This window comes from Medicago sativa, chromosome 2 (genome assembly GCF_051527215.1).
Source record: "Medicago sativa cultivar Bolivia chromosome 2, Bolivia_mono, whole genome shotgun sequence".
Lineage (NCBI taxonomy): Eukaryota > Viridiplantae > Streptophyta > Magnoliopsida > Fabales > Fabaceae > Medicago > Medicago sativa.
Window position 1 is genome coordinate 66,622,006 of NC_140750.1, and position 14,122 is coordinate 66,636,127.

At 33.7% G+C, this 14,122-nt stretch overlaps 1 protein-coding gene across 1 annotated transcript; it reads left to right on the top strand.

Moving 5' to 3' along the window:
• The first annotated feature begins 1,789 nt into the window (after window positions 1-1,789).
• LOC146949888 (uncharacterized) lies at window positions 1,790-2,569 on the top strand. Its single transcript, XM_085748582.1, has one exon. It carries the CDS (start codon window positions 1,790-1,792, stop codon window positions 2,567-2,569), a length of 780 nt encoding a protein of 259 aa, XP_085604708.1.
• Window positions 2,570-14,122: the final 11,553 nt, after the last annotated feature.

The window sequence follows — 14,122 nt, forward strand, 5'->3', positions numbered from 1 at the left end:
TGAAGTGAGTAGTGTGTGAATTGATTAAGTGTTTTTAGTAAAACATTTGCAATTCAGAAAAGCGACAAACATAACATTAATGATAAAGGGGGTGCGTGTTAGTACTTTCAAAGCTTATAATCATCATTGCCCTTTCAAGTTATACACCAATACAAATAAGCCACGTCAGACGTTTTCAGAGTACTTGCCAAGTTAGTGAGCCAGAAGTTACCATAAAAAGTAACTTCCAACGTTTCCACTAACTCTGCTATTCCGAAGCACAAAATCCAGCTTCTGGACTTCAGATGCTGACGTCATCAGCAGAAGCACATTTTCCTCAGAACCTCAATTAAGAGCTTCTGATGGACCATAACTTCTGAATTGACTTCAGAACTTAAAATCCTATTCAGGAGCAAGCAAGCTTTAATCAGACACAAAATGCATGTTCAAATTTTTCTTTATAAAATCAAATCTTTCAATAGTTAAAGGCTTAGTAAATATATCAGCCCATTGATTCTCAGTATCAATGAATTGTATATCTAAAATTCCTTTTTGAACATAGTCTCTGATAAAGTGGTGTTTGATTTCAATATGATTAGCTCTTGAATGCAAAATTGGATTGTTAGACAAACAAATAGCAGCAGTATTATCACAATAAATGGGAATACTGTTAGCAATAATTTGATAGTCTTCCAACTGATGTTTCATCCAAAGTAGTTGTGTACAACAACTTGCAGCTGAAATGTACTCTGCTTCTGCTGTAGACATAGCAATAGTTGCTTGTCTCTTGCGAGCCCAGGATATCAAATTATCACCCAGAAATTGACAATTTCCACTGGTTGACTTTCTTTCAATCCTATCACCAGCATAATCAGCATCACATAATCCAACCAACTTATAATCTAAGGATTTCCTATAAAGGAGTCCAAGATTAGTTGTTCCTTTCAGATACCTGAAGATTCTCTTGACAACAGTCAAATGAGATTCTCTAGGATCTGATTGGAATCTTGCACACAAGCATACACTGAATAAAATATCTGGCCTAGATGCAGTGAGGTAACAGAGAACCAATCATACCTCTGTATAACTTCTGATCTACCTTTGCTCCTTCATCTTCTTTGCTTAAGATGCATGTAGGATGCATTGGAGTGTTCATCACTTTACAATCTTCAAGCTTGAACTTCTTCAGAAGCTCCTTTGTTTACTTTGTTTAATGAACATATACTCCATCTTTGCATTGATTAATTTGAATGCCAAGGAAGAACTTCAGCTCTCCCATCATGCTCATTTCAAATTCATCCTGCATTAACTTAGAAAATTCCTTGCAAAGAGATGCATTAGTAGAACCAAATATTATATCATCAACATATATTTGCACAACAAGAATATCTTTCCCAAGGGTCCTTTTGAAGAGTGTGTTATACCCTAACATATAACTGCAGCAAGTATTTCCAATATCACTCTCCCGGTGACTCCGTTAATTGATGTTTTGGTTTGGCCACATACTTCAGATGGTCGCCTCACTGCCCGCCAAGCTTTTCAATTTTTGCGTGGTTCTTCACCATCTCTTGATTGGGCTGATATTATTTGGAGACCATGTATCCCGCCTTCTCACTCTTTTATTTTATGGCGACTTATGCACCAAAAACTGCCCACGGACGAACATCTTCAGGCTCGTGGCTGCACCATAGTGTCTATTTGTGTTCTTTGTTTCAACTCAGCCGAGACCTCTACTCATCTATTCCTAGAATGTGCTTTTGCGACTGCACTTTGGGCCTGGCTTGGTTCGATGTTGAGCTGTTCCTTTCAAATGCAATCTGTTGCTGCAATTCTTAACAGCATTCCAGCCGCGTCTTCCTCGCAGATCCGAGACGTATATATTTCAGCTATTGTTCATGTTCTGCATTCCATTTGGCTGGCCAGAAACGGGATCCGCTTTGGTGGTCGTAATCTCTCATTGTTCATGGCGAAAAATGCAATTATAGCTTCAGTTTCTTTGAGTGGCTCTAGCTCGAATGGCTATTGTGTTCCAGCTGATATTTCTGTGTTGGGTAAATTCCATATTCCTCCAGCTTTCCGTCGGTTTAAAGATATTATTCCAGTGGTGTGGAAGGCACCAACCGTTGGTTGGGTTAAAGTCAATACGGATGGTTCGGTTACAAACTCTTCCGCGTCTTGTGGAGGCATCTTTCGTGATCTCCGTGGCACGTTTATGGGTTGTTTTGCTAGCAATTTGGGAGCGACAACAGTGCTGGAGGCTGAGCTGACAGCAATCATTATTGCCTTAGAATTTGCGGCAACCAACAATTGGCGAGCAGTTTGGGTGGAAAGTGATTCTTCAGCAGCGGTCCTCGCCTTCAAGAACACAGATCTTATTCCTTTCCGTCTTCGGAACCGCTGGCATAATTGTCGTATTGGTATTCATGCTGTGTGTTCTCATATTTACCGCGAAGGAAATTGTTGTGCGGACCTTTTGGCAGCTCTTGGAAATAGCTTGACTGACACCGTTTGGTTTGATAGATTGCCTTCTATATTAGCTTTTGATTTCGCTAGAGATAGAAATAGCTTGCCTAATTACCGTTTTCCCTAAAGATCTCGGTTGTTTTCCTTTCCGTTTTGCTCTTTATTTCTTTTGAGGGTTTTGGCCTAGTCCCCCCTTTTGTATATATTTTTTCCCTTTTTTAATAATATATATGGAATAGTCGGCACAGGATGGGAGTACCAGTGGGGTGCCAACCTAGTTGGGATGTCTCTGGGCTCCTTGATGCCTCAACTATTTCTTGCCTTATCCAAAAAAAAAAACCCTAATTTTGGACTAAAAATACTTGTTCAAAATTTTCTTTCATCTTTGATATATGTCTATTACTTTTGAAGAATTGCCAATTTGCTATTGTTTACACTGACATTTTACTCTGCTTTATCTCTCAATTTAGCTTCAAAAAAAGTCTTTCCAATTGTGTTTTTGTCTATGTTTTCTTGCATTTTAAGTCATTTGAATTTGTCTCTGATCAATTGCACCTTCCTCTGCATCTTATTTCAATATTACTTTCAAAATTCATGAAAAAGGGTATTTTAGTCATTTCCCGTATCCAAACTCATTTTAGTCCTTTAAAAATTGTTTGAGTCTTTTCAATTGGTTTGAATAAGTCTTTATTTCAATTCTATGTCAAAATCCATTTCAAAAATTGCGTTTGAAGTCATTTTGAGTCAGTTTAGCCCCTAGGGGCATTTTAGCCCTTTCATGTGTTAAAGCTCTGTTTAATTTCTAAAATTTGCCTCTGGGTCTTTTTAATGTGCTTGTATAAACTCTTGCTTTAATTCCATATCAGAAACCATTTTAAAATTGCATCTGAGTCATTTTGAGTCGTTTTAGTCCCTAGGGGCATTTTGGTCTTTTCACACGAAATTTTGGCAGAGAGAGGTTACTTTAAAGTACCTCATTTAGGTAATTGGTTCGTTTTAGTCCGTTTTGTTGTTTTTAATCGTTTCACTTTACGTTATTTTCCATTTATCAATTTTAATTCAATTTTATTTTTAAATTTTTATTTTAGTCCTAAAAACTTCTAAAAATTGCACTTTAGTCCTTCAATTTCTAACATTTGCATTTCAGTCCTTTTTGGTATTTTTCTTTTTAGTCTTTTAATTTTTAATAATTGCAGAATGGTCCCTATTTCGTACCAAGTTTGTTTTTGTCCTTTCTTATCAATTTTTGCAGGTCAGTCCCTTAATTTCCAGAAATTGCAAAGAGGTCCTCAAGGTCACAAACCCAGCAAAGCCGAAGCCAACCAAGTCCAAGTCTACATGTCAGCAATTCATTGGTCCAACATCACACATGGCAGCCTATAAATACAGCCACATCACAAATTACAGAAGGATCATCAATCACAACGTGCCAAATCATCACAAACACTTTCATCATTTCTCTCTCTTCTCCCAAAGATCAAAACTGTAACCGTTTCTCAAGAACACGATGAAGTTCATGAAGAATTTCATCCTCAGATCATGAACCCTAGTTTTCCAGAACACAAATCCACGCCAATTCATCACAAATTCTCATCAATTTCATCACACAAGACTCAATCCAATAATTACGTAACAAAATCAGTTCGAATTAAAACAATTTAGTTCGAAGTTCTCAGAGATTCGAAGTGAATCTTCATCATCGAACAAAAGCCTCTGCAATTCCAACACCGAATCATCCAAAGGACGAATCAGTGTGATCACAGAGACGGAGAGGTGAGAAGAAGAGGAATCGAAGGAAAAAAACTAGTTTGACGAAATCACAGAGACGAAGAGTGAGAAGACGAAGAAACTTCGACTTATCTTCGAATTTCGAATCAAGAAGTTCACCAGAGGCAAGAAGAAAGCATCAGGACATTTTCTAACCGTTCCTTTGCCCAAATCTCCGATTTCCAGCAGGTAAACCCTCAGATCCTTCTTCTTCTTTCAAAGTCCTATGCTCTGCCGTTTACTAGTGCCTTTCATGTCTAAATCATTGTAGATCGGAAGCTTTCATGAAGTTTCTTTCAAAAGTTTCAGAAAATATAAAAAGTTTGCAAAACCGTGAAGATTAAGTTCCGATCTACATAGATCTAGGGTTTTTTTTGTGATTTTTGTTGATTGATTCATGCTTAGAACGAAAAATAAACGGTGAAAAGCTTTAGATCGTAGAGTTTTGGTGAGTTTGAGTGACGGTTAGGTCTCCGGCGGCGGTGAAACCCGCCGGAGAAGACGACGGAAACCTAGAGAGAAGGGAGAGAAATCTGAGAGAAGAGAGAGAAACGAATGGTGATAATGATTTGGACCGGTCCACCAGCCTTTGTATAAGTGACTGAACCGGTCTGGTTCAGTCTTGGTCTACTGGTTTTGCGCCCTGGCCGTCAGATCTAGGGTTTGATCCAATTGGATCAATCCAACGGCCTTCTTTGATTCCTGGTGGATCCAGGATCCACTTCCCCTTGGGCCTGGGTTTGGGCTTAGGTTTCCTACGTGGTTTCTTTGTTTTTTTGCTATTTTTGTCACTGCTTCTTGCTATTTGCACACCTATATGCTCAAATACTTTGGTAAAAATTACTAAAAATTTCTATATGTTCTTGATCATTTTCTTAACTTTTTTGTGATGTTGTTATGTCTTAAATCCTGATTAAAAATATGTGTGGTATTTTCTTGTTAATTGTTTACCATTTTAATAAAATTTGTGAAGTTTTATATGTTCTCAAGCCTTAAAAATCCCTTAAAAATCCTAAAAAAAATTCATACATGTTTCTTGTTATTTTTTGTGATGTTTCTATGCATTTTGTTTACTGAAAATCTTGTTAAAAAAATATTATCACATTTTCTTGTATTATTTCTTGGTTTTATGTGAAAAGACCTCTAAAAAATTGCTCAATTCCATTCTATGTTCTTGATGACTACTTGATATACATGTTATATGATTCTATGAATATTTAGCTACTGTCTGTACATAATTTTGATGCTTGTGTGTGAATCTTGATTAGTTGCTTGGTTTACAAGTTACATTTGTGAATAAATAATGCAAATACGCCTAAGTTTACTTTAAAAATGTCAAGTTCATCATGTTGCTTTAATTCTCATTCTAAAACCTGATTCTAAATCTTTGAAAAATGTGTTGGAATGTGAGAATTATAGGTCATATGATTCTTGCATTTTATGAGCAAATTTTAGTCATGTTTTGCACCTATTTTGGCTTTATTTTGTGTTGTTTTCTATGCTTTTGTTATAACATTTTTCTTGCTTTATTTCTCTTGATATTACCATGTGCTACTAATTATTTCCTTGTGTTTCATGTCTCATATATCATAAGCATATCCTCCATCACACTTTCTCATCTCTTTTCTTTACTTTCCTTTTGCTTTTAATTCATTCATATGGGACTAAGTTCCCACAAGGAAGTAGTGTGTATGTAGGTGAAGGATGTAATATGGACTACGGACTCTAATGATGTACACCGACACAAGCACCGACACATGCACACACATCACATAGATATTTCTAGATGTATGGCTAGGTTATGCATGTTTAGATGTATGTTTAGGATTGCATGTTTAGATGAATGCCTAGGATTTACACTTAGAAAAATCATTTTCCAAATAAATATGAACAATATCATTCAAACCATTTTCTAAATAAACCTTGGGATCAAATCCCATTGAATTTTCCTTTTCTTTTCTTAATCAAATTTCAATGAAAATTAATCATACTTGACTTTTTTCCAAAATAACTAATCCAACCTCACAATTTCACAATCTTATGCCCTTGAGGCCTCTCTCTCATTCTTCAAAATTCCATTTTCAAACTTAAAAGCAACCAACAAAAACAAAAAACATTTTTGAAGAGAACTACGGTGGATTTGATCCCTTAAAAGGGTACGTAGGCAAGGAATCAAAATTCCTTCAATTCAAATAAAATAAAAATTCAAACGCTTTCTTCTCCCTCCAATTCTTCACTTAGAAAACTCTTAGGTGTAAATATCATTTCTTAAATAGCATTTAAAAATAAAGCGCACGCGTAGAACATAAAGACGGTTCCTATAGGATACTATAGTCGTTATGGGTGCCTAACACCTTCCCGTAGCGAAAACAACTCCCGGACCTCGATTCTCAAGGGTTTTTCTTATTTTTCCCTTCCCAAGAAAAAATGAGATATCAAAGGTTAAAAAGGTTCAAACGTAATCAATGTTTGACACCCGAAAACCAAGATAAAACAGAGTGTTGTGTCAACCTGTCCTCTTTTAAAATCATTTTTGATTAAGAAATTACTTAGTCTATCATACCAAGCTCTTGTAGCTTGTTTCAAGCCATATAGTGATTTCTTCAGTTTATAAACATGGCCAGGATGCTTAAGATCCTCAAAACTAGGAGGTTGTTTGACATACACTTCTTCTTCTATGACACCATTAAGAAATGCACTCTTGACATCCATTTGATATAATATTATGCCATGATTAACTGCATAGGAAAGAAGTAACCTGATTACTTCCAATCTTGCAACTGGAGCAAATGTTTCAGTATAATCAATGCCTTCTTGTTGACTGTAACCCTGTGCAACAAGTCTTGCTTTGTTTCTAGTTACTTCTCCTTGCTCATTCAACTTGTTTATGAATACCCATTTTGTTCCAATAATGTTCTTGTACTGAGGTTTGAGTACCAGATCCCACACATTATTTCTTTCAAACTGATTAAGCTCTTCTTGCATAGCAAGTATCCATCCATCATCTGAAAGTGCTTCATCAACTGTAGCAGGTTCAATCATTGATATCAGTCCAATCATAGACTCTTCTTGACTGAAATATGATCTTGTTCTTCTAGGACTATCTTTGTTTCCAATGATTAGCTCCTCAGGATGTGAAGACTTGTGCTTGAATTTGATATGTGGTTGAATAGGTTGCTGAGAGCCATCTTGAGCTTCATCAGAAGCAACTTCATCATGTGCTTCTGAGGTGGGTTCAGCTTCTGGACTCTATCTTCAGATTCAGCTATCTGATCAGGTTCTGGAGTATCTTTAGGAACCTGTATCTCTGCAAAACTTTCATCTTGCTTTGGAGTTTTATCTCCAAGCTCTTTGTCATCAAATTTAACGTGCATAGATTCTTCAACACAGAGTGTTTCTGAATTATACACTCTGTATGCCTTTGACCTTTCAGAGTAACCTAAGAAGATTCCTCTTTGGGCTTTGGCATCAAATTTCTTTAGGTAGAGCTTGTTATTCAGAATGTAACATGTACATCCAAATTGATGAAAGTAAGTGATATTGAGTTTTCTTCCTTTAAAGAGTTCATATGTTGTTTTCTCCAAAATAGGTCTGATATAGATCCTGTTCTGGACATAACATGCTGTATTTACTGCTTCTGCCCAAAAATGTTTTGCTAAATTGTTTTCATGAATCATGGTTCTAGCCATTTCTTGTAAAGTTCTATTTGAAGGGATTTTAAGAGGGGTTTTTCAAAATTTTAATCCTCTTTGCGGAAGAAATCCCAATGAAAACGGATCTTGATTAAATCATTAATCACAAATCAACAAGAACACATGCTTAAACACTTTAAGGATTATGTGTTTACCTCTTGAAGCGCAGAACCTTTGTAGCAGAATTATTTCTGATCACGAGCAAAGCAACGTAGCCATGCCTCTACTCAGTCCACACGAACAGAACTTCTCCGATGACCTGTGCTAGCCAATTCCAACGGAGATTCAAGAGAGTAGGGTTTAGAGAGCGGCGGCTAGGTTTCTAACTTTTAGAATTAGGTTAAGTCTTTCAACCAAAAGTTAGTAATGCTTCAACACAAGGGTTCTATTTATAGAGTCACTTGTGTGGTCAGCAAGACAAGCAATTAAGTACACCGTACCTTACGGTGCACCATATTTCATTCAAACACAACGTACCTTACGGTGGACCGCGTTTCTCTATTTTTCGTAAATTAAATAATCAAGTCATATTTAATTATTTAATTATTAATAAGTCTTACTTATTATTTTTTAAATAAGTCTTACTTATTTATTTCTCTCGTCTATCTGTCCTTTGTGTGTGACCCTATAGGTTCTCTTAACGTTGGCAATAATATTAAATCACATATTTAATATTATAAACAGTGAGCGATATCTAGCAATTAAGTACACCGTACCTTACGGTGCACCATATTTCATTCAAACACACCGTACCTTACGGTGGACCGCGTTTCTCTATTTTTCGTAAATTAAATAATCAAGTCATATTTAATTATTTAATTATTAATAAATCTTACTTATTATTTTATAAATAAGTCTTACTTATTTATTTCTCTCGTCTATCTGTCCTTTGTGTGTGACCCTATAGGTTCTCTTAACGTTGGCAATAATATTAAATCACATATTTAATATTATAAACAGTGAGCGGGTCAATCCAATATAAATATTATTCCTAATATTTATATCTATGTGAAGACTTGATAACTCTTTATCCATGATCTGTGAGATGTGATCATCAGTCTACCCACATAATAGTCTCTATGGTTTAATGATATCCCACTTCTCAATAAAGCTTGACTACGGATACTTTAAGAATAGTTTCCTTATGTTTAACGGGGTCTCACAATTAAGTTATACTTAATGTTCCATTAAACGGACTAACTATTCTAGGGACTTTATTATTTTGAAACAGAACAAAATCAATAAAGAAATGCCTTATTATTATATATTCACAATATATACTTATATCAATATCATGATACAAAGCCAAACCCAATCAACATAGATTGGCTATTAGGGCTTACTCCAACAATCTCCCACTAGCACTAAAAGCCAATCAAATATTAACTCAATATCTATTGCTCAAGTGTTAGCATCAAGCACACTCTGGGCATGATACTATTCTAGTAGATAAGGAACCCTTTCCTATGTTGGTAGGCTACACTACTTTCAATTTACACTTTCGATTTTCTATCGAAAGAAATTGAAGTGTCAAAGTATACATTTGGATCATTGGTGAGATCAAGTTTTCATTGCTTGCAAGATTTAAACCAATTTTACCTCAGACGAGATCAATGGAATCCGCAACGCAAGAAACACATGTTTTCACTCAGTTATGAGCTAAACAATCCAAATCATATATATTTGACATATGTAATAGAAACAACAACTATCTGAAGCTTGTACTTTTACAAATTTCATAGTTGATATCCTAGCATAACATTTATTCCAAATTACGATCTGGATATATTGTACACCGATATGAAAGTCAACACCATTGTAACTCATTTACAATGTTTCTTTCATCCGTGTTCAAGAAACAATCCATAGTCCTTTAAGACATCCAAGGCTATTCTTGAAGGTATCTTAATGTCAAACACTATAATCAATTTTGGTACATACTGAAAATAATTTTCTAACCATGTCTTACATGTGTAGATAAATTATTTTGGTGACTAGTACTCCTCCAAACTAATATCAATGCTCCCACTAATCTCTTTATGTGCACAAGATTTCTTTATTAATAAAAGTTTCAATAAAAATTCAACTTTGAGAAGTTTTTCTCTAATTCATAAATGAATTTTATAATACATCTACCTTTCTAGTATCCTTTGGATTAACGAAATCCTACATATATCAAATACATATATATGGTTATTCCAATTAAGGAATACAACCTCGTTATCCATCTTCTAGAACATGTATTATACAACAATGGGAATTGGGATCATTAGATTTAAGCATTACAATGATGAAATGGTTTCGTCATGATATGCATCATGAATTGCGTGAAACCTTCTACAATCAATCACATCTTAAAGGTATTCAGAATACTATCCATGTCAGTTTTCTATAAGAAAACTCACATTTATCTTATGAGTCATACTCATTTGGATGATATAACCAATATCCATATATGATTTGTGTACATGGATTCTTTATAAGATCCCATGACATCTAGCCACTTCTCAAAATCAGGTCATTTGCGACCTTCTAGTAAGTCAGTGCTCATCTTCCATGAGCATCATATCACCTTGTTGAGTCATGACAAAATCATGTTTCTCATCCTAGTGTTATGACATATCAGACTCATCTAGATCATGTGCTACTCGAACTAGCGATTTACCAACAACCCTTTGTTGAATCAGTTCATGTTCCATTCTTAGAGAAACATGTATTTTGTGGTACTTGACTTAATTCAAGTTCTACATCACTCCCACTAGCTCTTGCAGAGCTGTACTCCTTGAAAAGGAATACTCCAGCTCTAGCGACAAATAACTTTTGTCAAGGAAGATGTAGAAATAGTATCCTCTAGTTTCCTAAAGGAACCTCCACAAGTATACATTCATTTAATTTGAAGTTTAGTTTATCTAGTAAACCATATAACCTCAAATTATCATAAAGTCAAAAATAGGTACTCTTACCTCCATATCTAATATGGTGCCTTTATGATTACTCAATTAGAACTTGTTGTGGGTGAAGAATAACTGTAATTTCATTAATTTCAAGAGTCTTTGAGTTATAATCAAATTATTTTAGATCGAGTCATGTCAAACATGAAGCGATATAGATAATCATTATACTCATTAATCAAGCATTTACCATCACGACTTACTCGTATAGTCTTTATACTTTTCAAACTTATTCCTTTTACTTCATTGTTAAAATCTTTGAACAATTTCAAAGTTTTCTTGAATCGTGTCAAATACACTTTTCTTATCCACTAAATGATTTAGTAATGTTAGACGAAGTAATAGAAACAATATCTAGCAAATATGTTTAGCTCTCCATATACATCTCATATGTATATAAACTCAAATAAATTACGTGCACTTTCACCTTTGTTGGTGAGTGGTTTACTAATCTATTTTGAAAGGTGGGACTCACATCCTTCAAAATGATATAAAATCAAATGAGTCCAATAGTCCATATCCATGGATTTTGGAAATGTGAATCTCATTTGTTTGTACTAAACAGCGTTGCCAATGATATACAAAAGGTTTTAACTCATTTGATCCTTTTCTCATAAGTTATAGACCAGCTTATCAAGATCATGGAACTCAATTCCATTATTGATTAACACACTTGTATAGAAAACATTATTTGGATAATAGGACAACATTTGTCTTTTATTCAACTACACAATCCTTCTCTTGTCAATACAAGATTTAGGACATAATGCTTCTATATTATATGGAATTTAATAACAATTATTTGGTTCCATATCAAGTTAAGTTTAAGTCCAATCATAAGCTCTTATAGTCAATGAAACTATTTGTTCCATTCTAGACGTAGGTGGACTTCACTTATGGTTAATATTCTACTCTTCTTTAAAACTCTATATTTCAACAAATATAAGATTAATCATCAAGTATCATATAATTATGATGCAGAAGTAGAAATTTAACTTTATATAACTATATGGGTAAATGAGAAGTCTTACTTCTTTCTTATTTTGACTCTTTCAAAACTACGAGCAATGTTTTGTTTTCAACTTTTGAAATAATTGCTTCCCTATTTAGCAACCATGTTTAACCTTCCAAGGTAGAGAAACAAAGTTTGAATTTTATTCTTATCCGTTTACATCTACTTGATAGGCTGAAACTCTTTATCTTATCTCGCAGTTATAACATTAAGGTTAATGATCATATCATTATCCATTGTCGTTACCACTATGAGATATCTTATATCCACTCAATCGACCTGATGCTTCTGACAAGCATTCTTTTCGAATTTAGATATATAAAGTTGCTAGGAAATGGGTGCTCGAAATTATACAGTTTTTTTTCTTATTCTTAAGAACAATTCTTAATTTTGTACCAATTCAGAAACTCCTTTCTGAAGATTTTGTTCTTCTTAAGAACATTTAACAATATAATAAAAATGTATATGCCGAAGAAATTCTAAATACAGAAAATAAATAAAATAAATGTATCATGATTGAAAAACATATTTAATTAGGTCTTTAATTAAATATGCTCCCACTATTTTACTCAAAACAAATGACCTTCAACATTTGAATCGGAAAATCTCATTGGAAGATTTTCTAGTGGGTTGAAATCCATATTTCACCTTGCTTTAAGTCAACGGGGGTTGTACTCAAAACTCAGTTATTTAGGTAGGAACTCCTTCCAATTGTATCTCATACAACTTTCAAATCATTTGAGTGAATAATTCCTTACTCTAATCAGTTATTTAGGTAGGAATTCCTTTCTAAATTTATTTTAATCTTATTAAAATTAATTTAGTTAAGTTAAACCCAAAAGAATAACACTTGGGTAAATTGGATTACCGCACCGCAACTTACTAGTATAGAATATGCGCTTCACGGAGGCAAAACCCACATATTCGATATTAGTCTTGAAGGGTGTTAAACTTTTGGAAAGCATTAAACTTAATATTTTGAAGTAAATATATATATTTTAATCTTATTAAAATAATCTAGTCAAATTAGATCCAAAAAATAACAATCGGTAAATAGAATTACCGCACCACAACTTACTAGTATAGAAAGTGCACTTCGCGGAGGCGAAACCTACACATTTCGATATTAGTCTTGAAGTGTGTTATACTTTTGAAAACAATTTACTTCATATTCTATTTGAAGGATTTATATTAAGATTGATCTCACCGACATTTGTATCGCATACACGCGTCTATTAAGATGCATGACATTCATGCTTATAGAAAGCAAGTATATAAAACATTTAAAACATACATGTTAACATACATCTAAAACATGTTAAGCATACATCACATACATGCGCTAAATAAACATACATTTCATGCATCACATACATAAAATAATTAAATTAGGTAGTATGGTTATGACCTCCTAACGCGTAAGAATTAAATAAACTATTTTATTACAATTCTTTGACCCACGAGCAAACTTCACAAGCTCTCCAACTGGAATCATCATTTGACATCGTCTTTTCTTCAACTCGAACAATTACATTATTTAACTCTTTAAATAAAATAAATAAAGTAAACCACGACACACATGTCGTATTTAAAAATAAAATAACAATAAATCATGACACGCAGGTCGTATTTAAATAAATAAATTAAGAAAACGTCAAAATCTAAGGTCATAACCATACACCATATTATTTAATAAATTAATAATAAACTCTTTATTATTATTTAACTATTATTAAATAATTTAATTTAGCAGATACCGATTAAAGGGTCACACGGTATAAATGATATAGCAAATAATATACACATATCATAGCTATAAAATTATATATAAGTTAAATTAATGCACGTTTTAAATTCAACAATATCCAGCATATAAATAAAGATCTTTAAAATACAAATTTGCCTCTAGTAAAAATTAATGCCTGTTAAAATAATTAATGGCAATTCAGCCATTCAAGGAAATTAAAGATCACGTTTTGAAATCATATCAAAACTTGCTGGATTTAATTGAATTCAAAACCCGTTAAAACAGTGACAGTCACTATTAAAAGGATCACATATTATCGCATGATTTGATCACGTTCTGTTCATAATTGACTGCCATATTTGATCTCTATCAAACATAGAAGAAGCTTTTGAATCATATTCATAAGCTAAATGAAAAACAATTAATTTTCTAATAAATTTTGTTCCGAGGATAAATCACCAAACATGATTTGAATTTCAAATCACATATTTCTAAATTCACATACCAATTC

Excerpts from the sequence above, each read along its gene's own strand:
- LOC146949888 (XM_085748582.1), top strand. The coding sequence starts at position 1,790 with ATGCAATCTGTTGCTGCAATTCTTAACAGCATTCCAGCCGCGTCTTCC.